Source organism: Cricetulus griseus, chromosome 5 (genome assembly GCF_003668045.3).
Source record: "Cricetulus griseus strain 17A/GY chromosome 5, alternate assembly CriGri-PICRH-1.0, whole genome shotgun sequence".
Taxonomy (NCBI): domain Eukaryota; kingdom Metazoa; phylum Chordata; class Mammalia; order Rodentia; family Cricetidae; genus Cricetulus; species Cricetulus griseus.
The window spans coordinates 54,179,487-54,200,313 of record NC_048598.1 but is presented as its reverse complement, the minus strand read 5'-3'; the positions used below and the strand labels follow the sequence as shown (position 1 = coordinate 54,200,313).

Sequence of the window (20,827 nt, the reverse complement as noted above, 5' to 3'; positions counted from 1 at the left end):
AAAAAAAATTCTGTGAACCCTCTTCCCTCCTCCTTCCTCAGAACCACCCACCTACCACATGGTTCAAGAAAGAATCTAGAAAGTAGGAAGGGTCAAATAAGTTGTGGGAGAAAGTGCCTGGCCTCAGGACCCAGACACACCTGAGTAGGAATTTAAGCCGCAGGTCTTCCAAGCTACTGCCACTGGGCAAATGGCTAACACCTCTGATCCTGCACCTGTTCGCCAGCAAGCATCTGTGCTGCCTCTTCTCCAACCCGAAGGCAGTCTGGGTCCATGAGCTCCCTCCACCTGGCATCAGTTCTACACACACACCCCGCCGCCTCAAATGAGCTGTCATCAGAGGTGTTTCCAGGGTGCCCTGCCTGCCTTTGTTGACGGGGGATTGGGGAACAGGGCATAGCTGGCAGTCACTCCGTGCTTGCTATGTGCCATACACAGCTTCTGAATTAAAAGAATCTAAGGAGGAAAAAGCCAAGCATGGTACACTCAGGAGGCAGAGGCAGGAGAGTGATGAATTTGAGGTCAACCTGGGCCTACACAGGGAGACTTTGTCTCAGAAATAAAATAACAACAGCAATAATAAAGATACACAGTCTCCACTTGAATGGAACTCAGAGTGCTTAGAGAGGTGAAACACACTGAGACTAGAAGACAATGGAGAGCCTCGGGTGCCTAAACATGAATCTGGGGATTAGCAAAAGCCTCCTGCAGCACGAGACATCCATGCTGGCCTGGAGGATGAGCAGGTGAGAAAACTGAGAAGGAAAAACAGGAGCCAGTGTCCCAGGAAGAGCAACAACAAATGGCAGGAGAAGATGCAAGCCTCTACTGGGATCCAGAAGCCCTGAGCCACGTGTGGGGTAGGAAGTGGGAGACATGGGAATTTGGGCTTTGTCTTCTGGATGACACTGAAGCATCTTAAGCAGAAGTAATTTGCTTAGATTTGTATTTAAAGTCCCATCTGGCTGCAGTTAAGGGAGGAGGGCAAGTTCAGAATAGAAGCAAGTGGACAGCTAGAAGCAGCTGTTACAGGCAAGGGAAGTAAAGAGAAGTAAAGTAGGCTTGTTACAGAGCAGTTGGGATGGACAGTCACTGGCACCCAATGTGTTAGATGCATTGGTGGTGCTAGCATCAAAGCTGATACCAAGTTTCCAAACTAGGGAACTAAATGAATGGTGTGATTCCCTGGAATAGAGAACTTAGGAAGGCAATGCATGGAAGGGAAGGTAGCGGACTTACTTTGGGAAATGTGTGAGGCCCTCTGGGCTGACCTAGCAGAGACCCCACTGGTCAGTCCAATGGACCATCCTAGGCTGAGGAAGCAACTCCCCTGGGAAACATCAGCATGCAAGTGGGCACAGAGCCCAAGGCAGACATGGAACTGCCTAAGGAGTACAGACTCCAAAGAATGCTGTCCCTTCGAGGATGGACTGGGGAACGGGAGTCTGCAAAGAGGGCAGGGAGGGCAGGGAGGGCAGGGAGAATGGGAGAATGAGTTTTAGTAGCAGCCAAGGGGAGAGAGTCGGGCAAGGACTAGAGCCAGGGGTGGAGAGCACAAGCACAAAGGCTCTTCCCCTTCTGTGATCCAGAGGGGCCTCAGAGACCCACTGTAGGCATCCCTGGAGAGTACGGAGGGGAGAAGAGCTGATGCAGCTGGAGGCTTGCAACAGGCCCTGGTAAGTAGACCAGTAGACCTGGTGCTGAATGAAGACCTGCTGAGGTACACACCACAATGGAGATGCTCAGGGTCCCTTCCTCTCCCTTCCCTGTCTCCTACTCCCATCTTACCCTGACAGCAGTGGTTTGACAGTGATAGCGATGGGACTGAGGTCACCGCTATTGAAGGTTTTCTGGTCTCTGACCCCAGACAAGTACTGTGCTCCCACCTCATGCAGCAATATAAAGGTGAACCAGCCTGAAAGCACATCTGGAGACAGTCCTTTTAGGAGACAAGGGGAGGGTGGCAAAAGCGTGTGGCCACAGTGCCGCCCCCCACTGGACAACAGACACTCCTTATCATGGCCTGACACAGCCCTGCCTCCATTTGCTGCAGCCTTGCTGTAACCATTCACAGTAGCTCATCTTGCAAACCTTTCACTCCTCACCTGCTCCAACCCAGTCCCTGTCCAAGAGTCCAGAGTTCCTTGGTATAGCCTCCCTGACCCACCCGGCCCCACCCCACCCACTGGAGCTGTTGAAGGGAGAGTTGGGGGAAGGAGTTGGCTCGAAAGTTCTAAAACAGGTGTCAGGACTAGTAAGGAAAGGAAGCCACCTTGGCAAGAGTCCCCGGATAGGGTCACATTCCAAAGCAACTGATCTTACAGCCAGCTAGCCAAGTGGTCACACAGGCTCATAAATAGTTCATCCCCTTTCCGAGGGGGAAGAAAAGGGGGGGTCTGGCTCGGGCTCCTTCATTGATTTCTGGGTGATGCTGGGAATGCTCCACCCACCTGTGTGGGTCGATTTCCTCACCTGAAGTCCTGTGAACTGCTGACCTTTCTGCTCTGCTATTCTAGGGCCCTGTGGCCCCAAGTGGGCAGCCTCTGTCCATGCATCTCTGGCTGGGCCACAGCAAGAACCAGGGTCAGTAGATGCCTGCATGACAAGTGACCACCTGCACTTTTGAGGCTCATAAATGGATGGGAAGTAGCTCAGAGGCTCTCTGAAGGCCACTCTTACCTAGCTCCCGACCCATCTTTACTCACCAGAGTGACTGGGGGTGGAGCCCAAAGGCAGCTACTAGCTACACTGAGGTGGCCAGGCCTTGACCCTTCCTAGTGCCACTTGAACCTTCTCTCACCTCCCCTTTTGGGCTGCTCTGAGGCCTCAGTGGAAAAAAAAAAAATCCTGGGAAAATGTGAGCTCTGAGATATGAGGAAGATGGAGATATATGTGTCCCTGTCCCCAGGTCAAGTGAGGAGATTGTGACCCTGAATGACCTTCACAAGGAAGTTAGCTTCCCCACCCTTTTTGGAGTTATTGAACACTGGAGTTCTTCACAAAACTCTAACCTTTTCTTTCCAACTGTGTCATCCCTCAGGGGGTTGTCTGTTACTTCTCACAGCCTCTAGGAAGTTCTACCAATTGAATTCTTGCCTTTCTAGCCCACGTGCACAGGTAGCGGCAGGGGAATGAGTGAGGAGTTCTAAGAGTTAAGGGCTTTGTATAGAAAGTCCTTAGAACGGAACAACAGTGGGAATTTGACAGTTGGTGATGACTATGCTGTCTCTCTTAACTGAGACAGGGAGGCAGAGTAAGGTGGCTCCATCAAGCTCAGGGTGCACCCTCCCCCCACAAAGATCCTGGACAAAAGATGAGAGATTCTGAAGCAGAACTGTACTGACTACCTGGGTGGGGGCAGGGGGTCTTGTTAAAACACAGATTCTGAACCAAGAGTTCCGGGTGGTGCTTGAGGCTCTACGAGCCTTCCATGCTCCAGGAGGCTGCTGATGCTGTAGGCTCAGCTGCTGCTGTCTACACCCAGCATCGAGGATGTGGACAGTGTTCCCAAATGGGTGCAGAACCAGTCACCAGGGGCTAGTTTCCTAAGATCTCCATTCAGGGGGTCTGAGAAGGGACCTCGGATCTGCACTTGTTAAGCTTCCTTGGTGTTCGGAGGTAGATAGTCTTTTAGGACCCCTCACAGTTAAGTCTCTGTGAGTCCAGAGTCCTACTAAAAGTGTTCCTGGGTCAGGCATGGTGGCACAGGCCTGTCATCCCAGCTGTCAGTAGGCAGAGGCAAGAGAGCCATGAGTTTGAGGTCCATCTGACTATATAGTGAGACTGTCTTTAAAAAAAAAAAAAAGGCATGGACTCAGAATTCAGGTGAACTGTCTATGAGCCGCTCCCTAATGTTCCATTTGTTCACCTGTAAAATGGGAGTCAAAGCATCTTCCCTGGAGATGTGTGGTGAGGAATAAATGAGCCTGTGTCTGCTGCATGGCAAGCCTAGCCACACACTACACACCCAGCAAACACTAGCTCCCAGTGCTACTCATATCACGCACACTCTGTTTTGCCAGGGTTCCAGCCTTGCAGTCAGCTAGCTCCCTTTCCTACACCTGCTTTGAACCTGTTCTCTTGCAGTGGCTTCTCTGTCTCAGGAGCTTGGCTCCAACAGTGTGGTTGAGGGGAAGATGAGGACCCTGGTATCTGACATCTGCATATAAGCCTTGAGCTGCTAAATGGCAGGACCCTCGTTCATTAATTTGATGTCATCTGTGCCTTGCGCTACAATCACTTTCCAAAGCAGGAAGGAGTAGATAAATGGAGGCAGGCAGGAGGGAAGGAAGGGGGGAGCAGGGAGATAGGGGGACAGGGAGGAAGCAAAGCACAGGGAAGAAGGGAGAAAGGGAAGGAAGCAAGGAAGCCAGGAGCCAGAAAAACAGGGTGGTGGAGGGAGGGAAAGCAGCTATGGTGGAGTCTCATCCCTGCAGACATTCCCAGAGTCCATGCAAAGGCTCTGCCATGGCCTTGACTGCTTACGAAGGGCTGTTTGCCCAGGTGGAGGAGAAACCTGTGCAGGAGGGGCAGCCCCACCTTTGGGCTTTGCTTGAGTGCACCCTGAGTCTAAACCTAATCCAGCTCCCAGGCTGACCCCTGGGTACTCTGGTCTCTCAGCCCAGAGTTTCTAAGGGGCTTTCAGAGTCAAGAGCTTCAGTCAGAGACTATCTGCCCCCAGAAGTCCCCAGCACCACACATAGTCCCAAAACACCTGTAGTAGAGATGAGAAGCGCCTGACTCTTTGTTGCAATGCTTCCCATCACACAGGAGCCCAATGCTGCTCCTGGGTGGCCCAGTTAGAGCCAAGTCTGTCCCAGACTAGCATTTATGGCTGAAAGAATCACCAACAGGTCCCAGAGTCCTTCCCACTGGGGACACTCTCCCAGTGTCTCTCAGGAGCCAAATGACTCATATTGGGACCCTCATGGGCTGCAAGTGCTGTTAGTCTGCCCACCCGCCCACCTCGGAGCAGCCTTTGGCCAGACACATGTAGTAATCAACTCCCGGAACCCTGGAAGAACCAAACAAGGTAACATATAATCATGCTGCCTGAAATAGCCACGTCAGGGAGGCCATCACCACCCCACATGTCCCTGGGGACCCCTTGCTAGGTCCCCTGACACAGCTGGGTCCCAGGGCCCTCTCTAACTAGCAGCCTAGTTGGGGTACCAACAGAACTCACCAAATCACCGGCAGGGCTCGAGGCCAGCTTTGGAGATGGGGACTTCCCTTTCTCATAGCAGACTGAGCAGCTTCAGGTTGGGATCTTGGATGAGAGCTCTCAGGCCTCAGGGCCTTGTTGCTCCCTCTCCAGTCAGCTCTGGGTCTCCCACTGCCACATTCCTGCAGGTGCAGGCTGGGGTTTACGAGTTCTCTCCCCTCTCTGTTTACTTCCTTTTGACTCAACCTCATCTATTTCGGTGTTTCTAGTTTTTGTGAGTGTGTTCTTTCCTCTTGTAGCTCAGGCTGGTCTCCAGTTCACTACATAGCCCAGTCTGGCCCTCAACCCCTGATCTCTCTGCCTTCACCTCCCCAGTGCTGGGATTATAGATAGACCTGTACCACCTTATCTTCCCCCACCCTCAACCCTTGACCCTCGGTCATGCTCCGGTACCATCTTTCCTCCCCTCCATTCACAGCTTCCCTTGCAAGAGACTGAAATGTGACCCCAAACGATATGCTCATGTATGTCCTAATGCCCAGAACCAGGATGTGAGATAGTGTTTGGGAGAAAAGGGATTTTGCTTAATGAAGGCTCTTGAGATGTGATAATTAAAATCCAGCGACAGGTATCTCTGTGAGAGGTGACAGAGAGACAAAGAGAAGGGGAGAGGCCGTGAGAAAATGGAAGGCAGACACGGGAATATAACAGAGGCAGGACAAGCATTTCCTGGGACCTCCAGCCAAGGACAGCCTGCTGGTACCTGGAGGACTGTGTCTGTAGATTTCTGTTGAAGCCACACCATTGTGATGTGTTAGGTGGCTCAGAAGCTCCCCATATCCCTATTTTATCTTCAGTGGGTCAGAATAACAGGAGGACTTGCTGAAGCACAGTCAAGGCCACCCACAGACTTGGTCCAGTGGAAAGGGGCTGGAGCCTGGGAATGCACCCCCCTCTCCCCAGCTGTGAGATCTATCTTATTATATAGCCTAAACTGCTCTCAGAAGCCAGAACTCATCTGCCTCTTCCTCTAGAATGCTGGTACCACAGTGGACCACCGGGCTGGGAATGCAATAGCTAGCGGGTTCCCAGGTGATACAATCAGCTCTTCTGGACAAGAGCTTGAGAACCATTGTTCTGTGAGCTCTGTCGGTGACTAAGTTTGCGCATTCTCTGCCCAAAGACACCTCCCTTGGCCCGCCATGGTATCCTCCTCACGCATCTCATAGCTCTCAGGAGACCCAGGAGAATGCCTCCCGGAGGGAATGCCCATCACTATCCCAGGCCCACTGGCTCTTCTGAGACCACTCAAGCCTCCCCTGGGACCTCCTGACAATTTACGTATGAATGGAGAGGAAAGTCCTTCTGTCACCCCAGAAGATTGTGCTCAGTCCTGTCCAGTCCTGTGGAGCCTCCCCATGCTGCATGCTATAAGCCAGGCTATCAGTGGAGCTGTAGATCAACTCCTGGGGTGTCAGTGCACTCTCTAAAAGCCTGGTCCCTAGGCACAACATACTAGTACCCTCTCTCACAAAGTGTTCAGGGTCCCACCAAGGCTAAGAGTTCTCAGGGGCAAAGCTAATATCATATGGGCAGACCCTAGCTCTTCAGGCTACCCGCATCATCCTGTCCCATCTTTCTAGGCTCTACTTTAGAATTCCAAGATAGAGGCAGAAATAGTTGGATCTAGGATCACCAGGCATCTATGGCTGAGCTCAACAGCTCCTGGAGCAGGTGCTCTGGAAATACCCTGATCCCCAAATATAGCCAATCCCCCAAACTGGCTATCTTCCCCCTCTGCCACTCAGACTCTGTCTTGGAGGCAGCTATGTGCAGTCCCTTTGGGGACCACCTGAGTTCTGATGGTAGCTCTACTCAATAGCATCACCTCTGTATCTCAGGATGCTCGTCTGTGAAGCGGAGAAGGGAAATCAGCAGCAATACTGGTCCCACAGGAGTGATGTGAAGACTGGTGACAGGTGCAAGTGACTGTCACACACCAAGTGCCATCTGCATGGTGCTCTTATTAACCTTGCCTGGGGCATTAGTCTGTGTACAGCTGTCTCTTCAAAGTAGGTCACAGCATCGAGGGAGGGGAACCTGCTTTGTCTTTCCCAGGAACCCCTCTTACTCTTCTCCTCGAGGGACATGCCTGGGACCGAATGCTTGGTTATTTTCTCCTGAACACACTAATGTCTTTCTTCTCCCTGTCCAGCTCTGCTGTATTCCCACAATGCTAGGAAGGTTCACAGGGAACATGGTCATAGCACAGACAGTAAAACTGAGGCCCAGAGTGAACAAGTCTCAGGAGCCAGGGACCTTATCAGAAAGTTATCATCTTCAGGCAGGATAATCTCTTGAAAGCCTAGCTGTCCAGTCATCTCATTTGACCTTCCCACCTTAGAGATGGAGAACCCTAGGCTCAAAGATGATTGACAGCTAGTGATAAAGCCAAGACTTGAACCCAAATCTCTGAACCCTAAGATATTAGAGCTTTGAAAAGGTATTAAAGGGCAAAGTGAAGACCTTGGGACTGTGGAGTATGAACTAAACCAAAATCCCATCCTTGTTCTGTCCTAGCTGTTTGACCTCCAGAAAGCTATTTAACTTCTCTGGGCTTTAGTTACCTCATCTATAAAATGGTCATAACTAGAAGCTACCTGGAAGGGCTTTCAAGATTAGATTAATAGCCATTGCCAAGCGGCTGTCCTTGGTGATATACACTCACCAGGGCTTCCAAGACTGGGTGTTTTTCTGTTTTGTTTTTGCTTTTTTTTTTTTTTTCTTGCCACTGTGCTTCCCAAGACACCTAGACCCAGCCCAACCTGTTACTGACTCTGAGAGCTTTGCTTCTGCTTTTCTATGGGCTCTACCCAGGGTCCTGCCTCACCCCCACCCAGTTTCTATCTAGCCCCAGGCTCCTTGGGCTTGCAGTGGTTTCTCTTGGCCTGGATTCATGCCTGATGTGACATGTCTGGTGTGGCTGTACTCTCCTCCCACATTGGTCCAAGAGGAAGTAAGTGTGTGCAAAGTGGGGTACTGGGGAGTAGGGTGCCGCCAGCCCAAGTGCCAAACCAAATAGCTCATGTGCCACATCCAGCTCAGTACATGGCCCCTGGAATGCAGGCTGGCTGCCCTGAACCCGCCCCAGTCCCACACTGGACTCCCCATACCTAGTTCCTGTTCCTTGTATCTGGGTCTAGCTGGTAAAAGGTAGGCCCATCCACAGGGCTGAACCACAAATGGCTCCAGGAGAACAGAGGTGCCCCCATATTGAGGTGTCAGAGGATATGAGCTCCCGCTGTGCATCTTGCCTGCTCTAAGAGGGCAGCCATGCTATGGGAGAGTATGGAAAGAGATATGACTCTGTGCCTCCCTAATGTAGCAGCTTAAAACAGAAAGCAGGAATTAGCATTTGCTCCTGCTCTAGGAAAGGAGGAAGGAATTGAATAACGGCCATCACAGAAAGGCTCCTTCACAGCCTTTGGAATCCCACAGCTGAAGTATCCCTGCGTGTGCCTCAACAACTCTACCTTGGATAGCCCCAAAACTTTCCTGCAGGTCTCCTCATCTGTTAGCTGAGGGCGGTTGGTAAGGGAGAGTGCAGACAAAGTCACATGGTAGACAATCTATGACACTGGTCTTGGCTACATTTGTCCTCTCAGCCTGCTAACAAAGCCTGGTCTTACTGTTGCTGTCTGACATGGTGGGAACTAAATTTGGTGAGCAGCACCTCCCTTCAATGTCTGAGGGGATCTTTCTCTGACTCTTACACTTTCCAAAAGCTCAGGACACAACACCCCATATCCTGAGTCCTCACATTAAATACTTCCTCCTCCCCCCTGCCCTGCCCACCATGTACACACATGCATGTTGATGTACACACACATGTAATTGCATGATTGCAGACACACACACACACACACACACACACACACACACACACACACACACACCTGCACCCCGGAGACAGAATGAACAACCTCTGGTTTATCTGGGCTGCTGATCACCTTGGTTAAGCCAGGACTCAGGTTCTATCCGAGTTCCACCATGTGCCAAGCTCTTGGTGACCAGATTCTCTTACCATGATGTCAAAGTCAGAGAAGTGGGTGTCGGTGTGACTTCTTCCCTCCCCCTACTCCCACGGTCAGCTGCTGCTAATGCCTATGGCAATGACAACAAAAGGCACTGTTCCAAGTCTCTCCCGTACCTTGAACTCATGAGATGAGTGGATGCCAACACTGCCACGGTTGTGTGGATAAGGAAAAACAGGATGGAGGTTGAGTAATTTGCCCAGGCCTTCCAGGAAGCCCATGGAGCCGCCGAGGTGTGAGTGTAAAGAAGTCTGCCTCCCAAGTGCTGAAGTTTTCAGAGCCCATCAACTTCTCCCTTCACTGCTGCCCCCGCCTGTCCTCTGGCCACTGTCACTCTTGGCAGCCTGGCTTTTGCCCCACCCCCTCTATCCTCATCACTGCTGCCAAAAGGGGATTTTTCAAATACATAAACGTTCCCACTGCTGTCCTGCTCAAAGTCCTTCTGAGGTTCCCTTCTATCATCGTCATGGAATCCTTAACTAAGTGACAGCCACTTGTCAGAGGGTATCATTTGCTAATCTCAGTTCTTTCTCTAAAGCTGCTCTGCCTAACACACACACACACACACACACACACACACACACACACACACACACACACACACACACACACACACACACACACACACGCACGCACTTCAGCCAAACTCCCTAGTGCTCACTCAATTTCTTCCCCCTCTACCTCTCTACCTCAACACCCTGTGGTCCCTTTGGCCATCATGTCCTTTCCTGCCTCTTCACAAGGCTGACATTTCCCTATCTTCAAGACCTAATACAAACTTTGCCGACTCAGTACAGCCTCAGACATATTTTGAAATGAATGAACCGATGACTGGATAGACAGACAAGCACTGTCACTGCTGTGCACAGCCTTCCATTTTTCTGTCGCTCTCAAAATGGATTCTGTGTGTTCTTTTCAGGAAAGCCCTTGGAGGTGAGCAGGGTATGATCATGGTCCCCCCCTTTGAGGATGGAGAAACTGAGGCATGTACCCAAGATCAGAGGCAGGGTCTGAGGCCAAGCTTTCTCTGGCAAGCTGGTGTTCTCAAGATCGAAGGAGGCTAGACCTACCCATCTGCCTTGGTTTCTGCCCTCATCTGCCTAAGCAGAGGGCTACAACGTGGCTGGTGAATGCTCTGCCTACTTCTCAGCACGCATGAGGGAAACTGTGTGTCTAACTGAAAGTTCCAGGCCTGCTCTGAAAGCAAGAGCTTCAGAGACCTCAGCAAAAGGTGTGACTCACTTCTTTTTAATTAATGATTTAACTTCAAAATAAGTCCAAGTTTTTCCTATGAGTCTGTTTGAAGCTTTGATTGAAATGTCAACCTCCCCCACCCCATCCACCACCTCTTATTTTTGGCTCTCCCAGGTCTTTGCTGGTGCCCTAAGCAAATGTTTAGTCTGCCTGCAAGACAGCACGCACAGGCTTTCCTGGCTTTCATCTACTGACCTTGGCCTCCTGGGGCATACTGCCTATACCTATCCTGCTGAATGGAGGGAGAGGCTGCTGGGGCCGGAGGAAAGATGAAAAAAAGAGGAGGGAAGGTAGCTTCTGCCATCCAGGCTACTCAGCTAACAAAAGCAATGTATACCCAGGTAGCTAATGAGAGGAAAACACAAACTGTGGTGGCTGTGACTAGAGCTGGCCAGAGATCCTCTACTTAAAGGTAGAGTCCAGAGAAAAGCCATTTTCCCTGTCCCCTGCCTTCTGCTCAAGGACAATCAAAGCAAGTTAAGACTGTCTGACTTCCACATCCATGCTCTAGGCAGGGCCGTAGCATAACCAACATCCAAGGATACTGCAAGCCTTATCCTAATGTCACCCCTATCTGAGTCCTATCCTCCAACTATGATTTTCCCAAAATATGTATTCACCCCACTGGATGAATATAGGTGCAACCAAAAATTCAATTGGCTTCCATAAGCAGGTGTGAGGCACCTACCATGTTCCCAGCCCTGCATTGGGCACAGCACGCATACAAGACCAGCTTCCCTCAGCCCTAGCACCTATTCCCACTCTCATGGACAGGCTTAGTCCTGTTGCCTTGATTCCCCTGCTGGGTAAAAGAGGAACTACAGGGCTGCTTGGAGGTTGGGCTCTATCCTGGGTGGCCCAGACTCTGTGATCACAGTCCCCTCTCTCAGCTAAGTAGGTAGGGAAGTAGGCGTTTGAACCTGAACTCCTCCTCCTACTGAGCTCCAGGGCAAAAGCCAGCTAAGGGGAGGAGACAGCCCCTTCCTGGTGCTTCTTTTGGACAGTAGTCTCCACCCCACATCCCAGCTCCCATGGCAGAATGCCCGTGGCCTCAGGACTGCTGCCCTGGTGGCCCTGCCTAGGGAGGTTCCATTCCCACAGTCCCACATACACACCAGTGTCATAGACACACTTATAACAACAAAACCCTCAGGAATCCAGAGCCAGAAGCACCATCAGGACTCATGAGTGGACTTCAGAAGGAGGGAAACTAAGGCAGGGTCTGATTTGTTCCCCAGATCCAAGAAGGTAGGCCCTCAGCGACTCACAGTGACTGCAGGCTGGGTAACTCCCACAGTGCCTCTGCTGGGATCCCTCGGAGCTGGTTGCTCTGCAGCATCCTGAACGGGAGAGAAAGATCTGTTAGGAGTCACTGGCACTGAGTGGAAAATCCCTCTCTTCTCCTGCTTCAGAGCCCAGATTTGAGGTATAGCCTCCTGCCATTTTAGTGGGGAATGGGATATTGCTGAGGGTACAAGGAGGATTGAAAGGCCCAGTGTAGGAGAGGGAGAGGTGCCTCAGGAGGGCTTGTAAGACATGGCAGGAGGGAAAGGGGTGATGAAGAGAAAGGAGAGAAAGGAGAGACACAGACATTTAATCCAGTACTTGGGAGGCAGAGAGTTCAAGGACATTGATATATATTGAGTTCCAGGGTAGCCTGGGCTACAGTGAAAGGATCCCCCAAAATAGGAGAGAAAGATAGGATTCTGCTGAATTCTGGCCAAGAAGTGTTTCAGTATTACTTCCTAGGCCTCAGTTTCCCCGTCTTTTCAAATGAGCTGCTAAGGGCTTCTTTGTGAAAGAGGAAGACATGAATGAAGGTGACTGAAGACTGTCCCTCAAGTATCTGGGCATCTGGAGCATATGCTTTCTGGAGTCTACAGAAGTAATCTGAAGTGTCCCCATCATCAGCCTGTGTGGTGTCCCCATCATCACCCTGTGCGGTGTCCCCATCATCACCCTGTGTGGTGTCCCCATCATCAGCCTGTGAGGTGTCCCCATCATCACCCTGTGAGGTGTCCCCATCATCACCCTGTGTGATGTCCTCATCATCACCCTGTGTGGTGTCCCCATCATCAGTCCCTGCAGTGTCCCCATCATTAGCCTGTTGAGGTAGCCTCATCTTACATAAGCACACACACTAAGCAGCTGTTTCTGAGGCTGCTGGCCTAAAACAGGGCCAGCCACAAAACCCAGGAGGGTACCGAAGGCAGAAACCACAAAGCTCCTGGGGGCCTAGAAACCTATGAGCAGGGAAGAAGGTTGGAGAGCATGCAATAGGGGACAACAGAAAAATGGCCAACTCTACAAGAGGGTGCTGATGGTTCCAGGGGAATCCAGACATACAGGAGCCTTAACTAAGCTGGGCAGGGCACCTGAGAGTGTAGGGAGCCTCTGAGTGGCAATTATGCATGCTTAGTTCTAAGGACAATGCTGAGTACAGAAATGGGAAGGAGGAAAATTAAATAAGTACATAAATTAAAAAACAAAAAACAAACCTAGGTTCCATTCCCAGCACCCATATAGGAGCTAACAGCTGTCTGCAACTCCAATTCCAGGCACCTGATACCCTCTTCTGGACTTCATGAATACTGCACACGCATGTTGCAAAAACATACATGTAGACAAAACAGCCATACACATAAAATTAAATGAATACATTTAGAAAAGGCTGCCCTTGGACAGCGGTTATCACCAGAACATTGTGTGTGTGTGTGTGTGTGTGTGTGTTCATGAAATGGGCGCTTATGTATTTGGAGGCTAGAGGACATCTTTGGGTGTCATTCCTCAGGAGCTGCCCACCTTATTTTCTGAACCTATCTCCCACTGGCCTAGAGTCCACTGGTGGACTAAGCTGGCCAGCTAGAAACTCCCAGGGATTCACTTGTTTCTGACTTCCCAGAGCTGGGGTCACAATCTCAAGGGTGTACCACAGCACAGGGTTTTTTTTCTTAATGGGGGTGTTAGGGATCTAACCAAGTCCTTGCACTTGACCAGCCGAACCGTCTCTCATGCCCCATGGGCATTGATTTTTGTAAATCTCCAGGCTCTAGATCCAGACATGAGGCAAAAGACAAATTCAGGGAATAGGCAGGGAGCAGAAAGGAAGGATGCAGCCGACTACTAATGCAGGCTGAGGAACTGGCCTCCCAGACTTCCCTAAGCATTTTGTCACAAGGGGAACCGTGAGTGAGCATATATAGTTCTGCCTCAACAGCTGGCCGGGCTCCCAGGATGCATTGGAAAGTGAACACCCAGTGAGGACCTACTGTGTGCTCAGTATGTTGTCCACACTGAGGGCTTCAGACTTCCCTTTTATGATGTATCACTAACCCATTGCTCAGAGCAGGAAACTGAGACTCTGAGAAGCTAAGTACCCTTCCCAAGACTGCTCAGGTAATGCCAGACTTCAGGAGAAGCTGCCTGTCTTCTGACCTAACAGCAGCAGTTCATGGAGCTGAAGTGGCTCTTGGGGCTTCACGGGTGCCTAACCTTTAGGTTTTAACTCTGCCTTATGGGGTTGTTGTTATCTATGTTGAAGGTCACAAAGTGGATAAAGTGATAGGACTGATCCCTGGAGAGTTAGAACCCAGTGTGAACATGTTACACTACACAGCATCTCTAGAAAGACAGGAAACAGTAGGGCCAAATAATGCCCACGGGCCTAAGGATGACCCTGCTAGCTATAGGCGCCTCCTGTGAGGCTACCCTGGCCATTCACACCTGTTCTCACTGCTGACCTCCTCTTAGGGATTCAGAAAAGTCCTATGTGGGGAAATGAAGCACAATGTCAGGCTATCATCAGCTGCAGGGGCCAGGGCTGGTGTGAAGAGGTATGAGGGAGGAGCATCCCATGGAGCAAAGCCAAAGCGAGAACAAAGGCAGGCTTTAGGACCCCTGGGATCTGGGTCCATCTGCCTTTGGAGGGAGACATCTTGAGGGGAAATCCAGGTTGCAGGCGGGGCAGAGCCCAAGGCTCTAAGAAACTGGAGGGCCCAGTTCCCTTGTGCATGCTCTAATGCTGCCATTCTCACAGCCTCCTGTCCCTCCTGTCCAGGTTGATAAAGAGTCAAGGAGACCTTTCTTATGACAATAGTTTGCTTCGTGGATGGAACTTAAACTTGGGTCTCCCCGGCTTACTTAAAAGTACAACGTCCCATGTCCAAGCTCTGAAGTTTCATAGCCTGGATCCCCATCCTAAAGCTCTGCCCTTCTTCAGCTGTGGGACCATGTAAGTGCTTAAACTTCAGGTCCCAGTCCATGAACTTGTGACAACCAAGTGTCTGCTTGTTGGTTACAGGGATCAAATAAAATAGGCCCTGCAGAGTGTTCACATTGTAGCAATGTCTTATGTACAGACAGAATGCATAGCACCCTAGCCAATATAATCAATTATTGCTGTTACTATCTGCTCTCTTCCACTTACTGGTTGACTCAAGGAACTCACGGCCCCTCTCTGAGCCTCAATTCCCTCCTCATTCAAGGGAAGAGACTTACAGAAGACATATACAATACAGCTCATTAGCAGAGGACTTGCCTAGCAAACTCAAGGCTCTGGGCTCCACCCCAGTGGTTCAGATGACAATGGTGATGATGATGATGATGATGATGATGATGATGATGATAGATAAGATGTAGCTCAAGTAGTAAACTCTTGCCTAGCATGTGTGAGACTTTGGGTTTGATCTCCAACACCACAAACAAACACTTCCATCAGTGGTTGAGCTAGTAATGCAACCTCATACAACCACACAGAAAGAAATAACAAGACAGCTGGGGAAATGGCCAACTGACACAGCTGCTCTCCTGAAACTGGGACCCAGACCCCAGGCCTGAAGATGGCTCCACAACCAGAGCTTAGGAGCTCCCTAAGGATGAGGTGAGGGAGCTAGTAAAAAGAATTTCTGACTGCCTGCTGTGGGTACTGCTGTCCCCACCACCACGACCACCTCCTTCTGAGCTCTGAGTACCTCTTTACTCGGATCTCCTCCAGCTGCTTCGCTTCTCATGATTCCCACACAGGCTTGGGCCAAGGAAACATGAGAAACTGTGGTTGGGTAAGCAGTGGTCACAGTCGCTCATACCCTCTCCATGGTCCCCAAAGCTATATCTTGTCACTGCACAGGTGAGCTGCACCTCCAAGGAGCACCCCAAGGCATCTGCACTGACATCTCCCCCAATGCAGCTGTGCCAACTTTCTTTCTGCTGAGTCCTAGACAGTGAGATCTAGAAATATCCTGTGTGTGTGTGTGTGTGTGTGTGTGTGTGTGTGTGTGTGTGTGTGTGTACATATAGAGGTCAGAAAGAAAGTCCCCAGAGTTGGTTCTTTCCCTCCACCACATGGATCCTGGAGGTGGCACATGCCTTTACTCGATGAGCCATCTTACTGGCCCTAGAAAGAGCTTCAGAGTCCCCACGTTGTATCTCCCCTGCACAGTCTGTAGCACCTCTGTGGCTACACTTAACTCTCCTTCCTTCCAGTGTCAAGGGGCTCACTGTCTCCCCCACAACTCAAGCTGGGCCACAGTCTGGCTTTCTTTCATGAATCAGAGTGTAGCGTCACCAGTGCTAGGCCTGACCTGCTTCCTTGCTGCCCCGGCTCATTTCCCAGCACTACTGCATGGAAACACAGTTGGGTCAAAAGAGGTAGAAGACTGTCAGGAGAGAGCAACCCTGTATTCTCCAGGGTGAGGCAATGGAGGCTGAGAGAGGGGAGGTGACTTTCCGAGAGTTACAAATCATGTTAACAGCAACATTAGGGCCAGGCTCCAAGTGCCACTCTAGGCCAGTGCATCTGTGCCCTCTTTCTAGCCATAGCTGTGCCTGGTAAAGCAGAGTGAATTTTTTAAAAAGTACTTATTTATTATGTATGCAGTATTTTGCCTGCTTATATGCCTGCATGCTAGAAGAGGGCACCAGATTGCATAACGGATGGTTGTGAGCCACCATGTGGTTGCTGGGATTTGAACTCAGGACCTCTGGAAAAGCAGTCAATGCTCTTAACCTCTGAGCCACCTCTCCAGCCCAGCAAGCGGATTTAACCCTTTGCTGTCAGCCCTACAGACATATTAGAATCACCTAAGAAATTCTCAGGCTATAAGACAATCCACTTGAACCTCTGGGACTACTTGTTGTACAAGACGTGGCTTCATTAATTTTCAAGTTCCAGGTTGAGTCCAATGAGCAAACAGCTGTCCATGGAAGTCTGATTCTCACCAATCCTCCCCCAACTTATGTACGAAGAGCATGCTCAGAATCTCTCTCTTGCCAGAGAAGCATCTGGAAACAGAAACCAGGAACTTCAGAGACCCAGGGAGCAAGTAGCAGAGAATCAACCTCCACCCAGTGTGCTCCGAAAGACTCTTCCTATGAATCTGGTGCCATTGGGTTTCTTATGCAGATGAGTGAGGCAGAGCCTGGAGCTCACCCACCCTCTGCACCCTGTAGAAAAGGTCCTCCTTCATCAGTTTTATGCATTCACGTTTCTTTATAAAGTGAGTTTTTGTTTTGTTTTTCCCCAGACAGGGATTGAACCCAGGGCCTTGGCATGCTAGAGAAGTACTCTGTTACTGAATACTTTTAATGTATAAGAGTTTTGCCTGTGTATATGTATGAGCACAATGTACATGCCTAGTATTGGAGGAGACCAAGAGAGGATGCTGGAATTGCTGAAACTGGAGTTAAAGGTGGTTGTGAGTTACCGTGTGAGTGCTAGAAACTGAGCCTTGGTCCTCTGCAAGAGCAGCCAGTGCTCTTAACCTCTGAACCATCTCTCTAGCCCCAAGTCTTGGTCTTTTGAGGCTTTGAACTCAAAGATTCTGTATCTCAGCCTCCTCAGGGCTGGATACAGGTATACAACCTTACCACTGACCAATGTTTGCCGTTTGGGTTTCGATTCTGCAACTAAAATTACTGAGGAATTCATTCCAACTCCCTCATTATAAAAGGAAAAAAAACTTAAGTCTTAGAGAGTAGAAATCTAGACATCTTCCCCACTGCCCACTTCTGGTGAGGCCTTAATTCTGCCCTCAAGTCTCTGGGGCCAAAGAGCCCCTCTTCCTGCCATCCAGTCCCTTGCAGGGATGGGGCTTGGCCTCTTGCTGAAGAACAGCTGAGGGGATCTCCCTGGGTTCCTCGTACCTTCTCCAAAGCCAGGCTGGAGAGCTCAATGCTTCCAAGCAACATGAGTCCCTCCCAGGTCAGTTTCATTCAGTTCAAGTCCAGAGGGAGACTGTGCCCACCTGAGATAGTCCACACAGTGAGCAAAGGGCTAAAATTGATGCTGCACTAGGTTTCCTTGGTCTGGGCCTGAGATCTAACTCCTCTGTTCTCCAGTCTGCCTCCAGCCAGGCTTTAGATGGATGGGCTAAGATCGGAAGCAGAGAACAACTTCTAGAACTTTAGTCTTTACTAAGAGGACACTGGCTAGGAACCCTCAATCATAAACTCTGGGCTCTGGGCTCTCTCCTGGGAAAACCTCCTGTCCAGGTTCCTAAAGGCGGAAAGCAGAGACAAGTCTCTGAACCTCCCTCCCTCCACCCCTGTTACTCAAATCTGGCCCTGGTATGAGGCAGCTGAGGCGTGGTCAGCACTGTTGTTCTAGATGGGGCCACATCGACCTGAACCAGGGTGGTTGCTGGTGGTTCTGGGAGGTCTGCAGAGGATGGGAAGGGCCAAGGCTAGACCACACTTGTTTTCTAAGATGACATCTTTTGAGGGAAGTTAGTGTGGGGAAACCCAACATATACACACACCCTTGGGCTGGGGCCAGGATCCAGGAGCTCTGCTCGAAGCTCCTTTGTGTCCTGCAAAAGCATAATGGGCAGGACAGTCAGAGGTCCCTGTCTGGGGCAGTAGGAGTGTGAATTTAGCATCTGGGCCCTCGAAGTCTCGTGAGGTAGACTGGTGCAAGGTTAGACCTTCATGCAAGACCTAACTCTCTTGATCAGACCTGCTCGAAGCTGAAAGCTTCAGAACTTGGAAAACCCACAGAGGAGAGGAGAGCCAAGGCCAGTGTCAGGAGGTCACCCTTAAGAAGGGAGAGAGATCCCTTACTGTTCACTGTTCACTTCCAGGACAAAAAGAAGGCAGAGCCTGCATCGTGTTATCCTGTTCACTGTCTCCCCTTTCCTCTCGGCCCGGCCATGCCTCAGAGAAGAAGCCACAACCTTCAGAAGAGACTGAAGGTGGATAGATAGCTACAGTCTCCTTGTACGGAGAGAAGCGAGGCTGAGGGTGGGGGTGGGCTCTACTGCTCTAGTTTTCTTGTAGGTCTGAGAGACAAAGACCTGCAACCCGTGACAGTGACATTGGATGTCGGAAAGGACTTTGCACCCAGGACACATATGGACTCTCCTGCTCTGAAGCTCTGGGGGAGAATAGGGCCCCCAACTGCCTGAAAAGGGAACTCTGTAGACACAAGGCTTTAGTGATTGGTGGTTTCAGAGATGGAGCAAAATGGGGGTCACTGGCAGAGTGGGGGTGAGCAGCCTGGCTGTCCTGGCTCCCACCCACAGCTTATGGCCAACCTGCTCACTGGGCCCAGGCGCCACTGGTTGAAAGGGGGCGGGCGGGCTGTAGTTTCTCCCAGGCTTTGATTTATTGCCTAATGTAGGCAGAGAAGAAAGAGAAAGCTCATCTCTAAAGCCGGAGCCTTAGGAACGGGACGTGAGCCTCGCTCTCTCGTATCTTCTGAAGACCCAGCAAACAGAACCCCGCTCTCTAATCCGCTGCAGGTCTGAACCTGCCACTGGGCACAGATATGCCACCAAGCAGGCCGCCTGCACTGTGCTGCAGTGGGTTCGAGATGCCTCCTCCCCCACTCCCCTCTGCACCCAGGCAGCTTCAGGGAGACAGGGAGGCTGGAAGAACTGAGAAGCTGGTAACAGAGAGGCAGACAGAACAGAGAGCAGGGGACCAAGGATATTGGGGAAGGCAGTAAGGCAGAAGCCTCTGAGCCCTGGAGTGGCAGATGGAGAGAGCTGAGAATACCAAACACAGAAAGGAAAATGCTCAAACTGATGACCTTCTGGAAGCAGGGGCTCCAGAGGAAGGACCACTGTCAGCCCATGAGCCACTTTGAGAAAACAAGAAAGACATCTCCCTTTGGGTGGGTACCATTCCAAACGTGAGCACAGAACTGGAGCTCAGACCCTTTCCCCTCTGCCAGACGCTCTTGTGCTGCAGACAACCTGCACAACTATACAAAGAAGAGCCACAGGTAGAGTCAGGGCCAAACAGCAGACCTGGAAACAGTGCTGGAAACAGGAAAGCCTTGGGTGCTTTAGGACCAGCCCCTCACTGGTTCCTGGAATGCTGTGCCCTCTCTGGGATCTCCACCTGCCTTCAGCTCTGTATCCATTTCTTCCCATCTCCTCCCACCTTTACCCCTCTTGGAAAAATCGACTTAGCTAGGCCAACGTGCATCATGGATTAGGGTGGGAAGAGATAGTGCCTCAGCCTTCCCTTCTCTACAATGGGCTGACAGCTCACTAATAAGAAGAGGTAAGTGAGAGAATGCCAGATCATCTCCCAGCTTCTCACTCCTTTTGCTCGTGAGAAGGTACAAAGGGGCTGGAGGAGGCAGCCTGATCTGAAGGAGATTCCTTCACAGTGATCATGAGAGTTTAGAGTTGGAGGCACAGACACTAAGCAAAAAGATGGAAGCTGTAATCCCAGTACTTCAGTCTCAGACAGGAAGGGCTATCCTGAACTAAGCAAAACCTTCTCTCAAAAAAGAAAGGAACAGGGTGCTGGAGAGATAGTTCAGAGGTTAAGAGCAGTGGCTGCTCTTCCAGAGGTCCTGAGTTCAATTCCCAGCACCTGCATGGTGACTCACATGGGATCTGATTCCCTCTTCTGGTGTAAAGCTGTGCACACAGATCAAACATTCATTTGCATAAAATAAATAAATCTTTAAAAAGACTTATAAGCCTAACTCTCAGGAGGCAGAGGCAAAGGGAATCACTACAAATTTGAGGGCATCCTGGTCTACATATCAAGTTGCTGAGTTGCAGGTCAGTCAGGTCTACATAGAAAGATCCTGTCTCAAAAATCCAAAGACCCACCGGTCAGTGGTGGTGCACACCTTTAATCACTTGGGAGGCAGAGGCAGGCGGATCTCTGTGAGTTCGAGGCCAGCCTGGTCTACAGAGAGAGTTCCAGGATGGGCTCCAAAGCTACACAGAGAAACCCTGTCTTGAAAAACTAAACAAACAAAGAAAAAAGTTTTCAAACTATGTATCTGAGAATGACCTTGAACTTTTGTGTATGTGAGTTTGCCTGTTCAAAGCTGTCCACGGTTGTGAAGTCACCG

The 20,827-nt window shown here is 50.5% G+C and overlaps 1 protein-coding gene across 1 annotated transcript in view; it reads right to left on the bottom strand.

Moving 5' to 3' along the window:
- The window catches only part of Lgr6 (leucine rich repeat containing G protein-coupled receptor 6), a 116,654-nt gene that overhangs the window by 63,516 nt on the left and 32,311 nt on the right, over positions 1–20,827 (bottom strand). Inside the window, exon 4 of the mRNA XM_027417534.2 lies at positions 11,781–11,852. Within this exon, the coding sequence (XP_027273335.1) occupies positions 11,781–11,852 (72 nt within the window). The remainder of the gene's footprint in view (positions 1–11,780; positions 11,853–20,827) is intronic.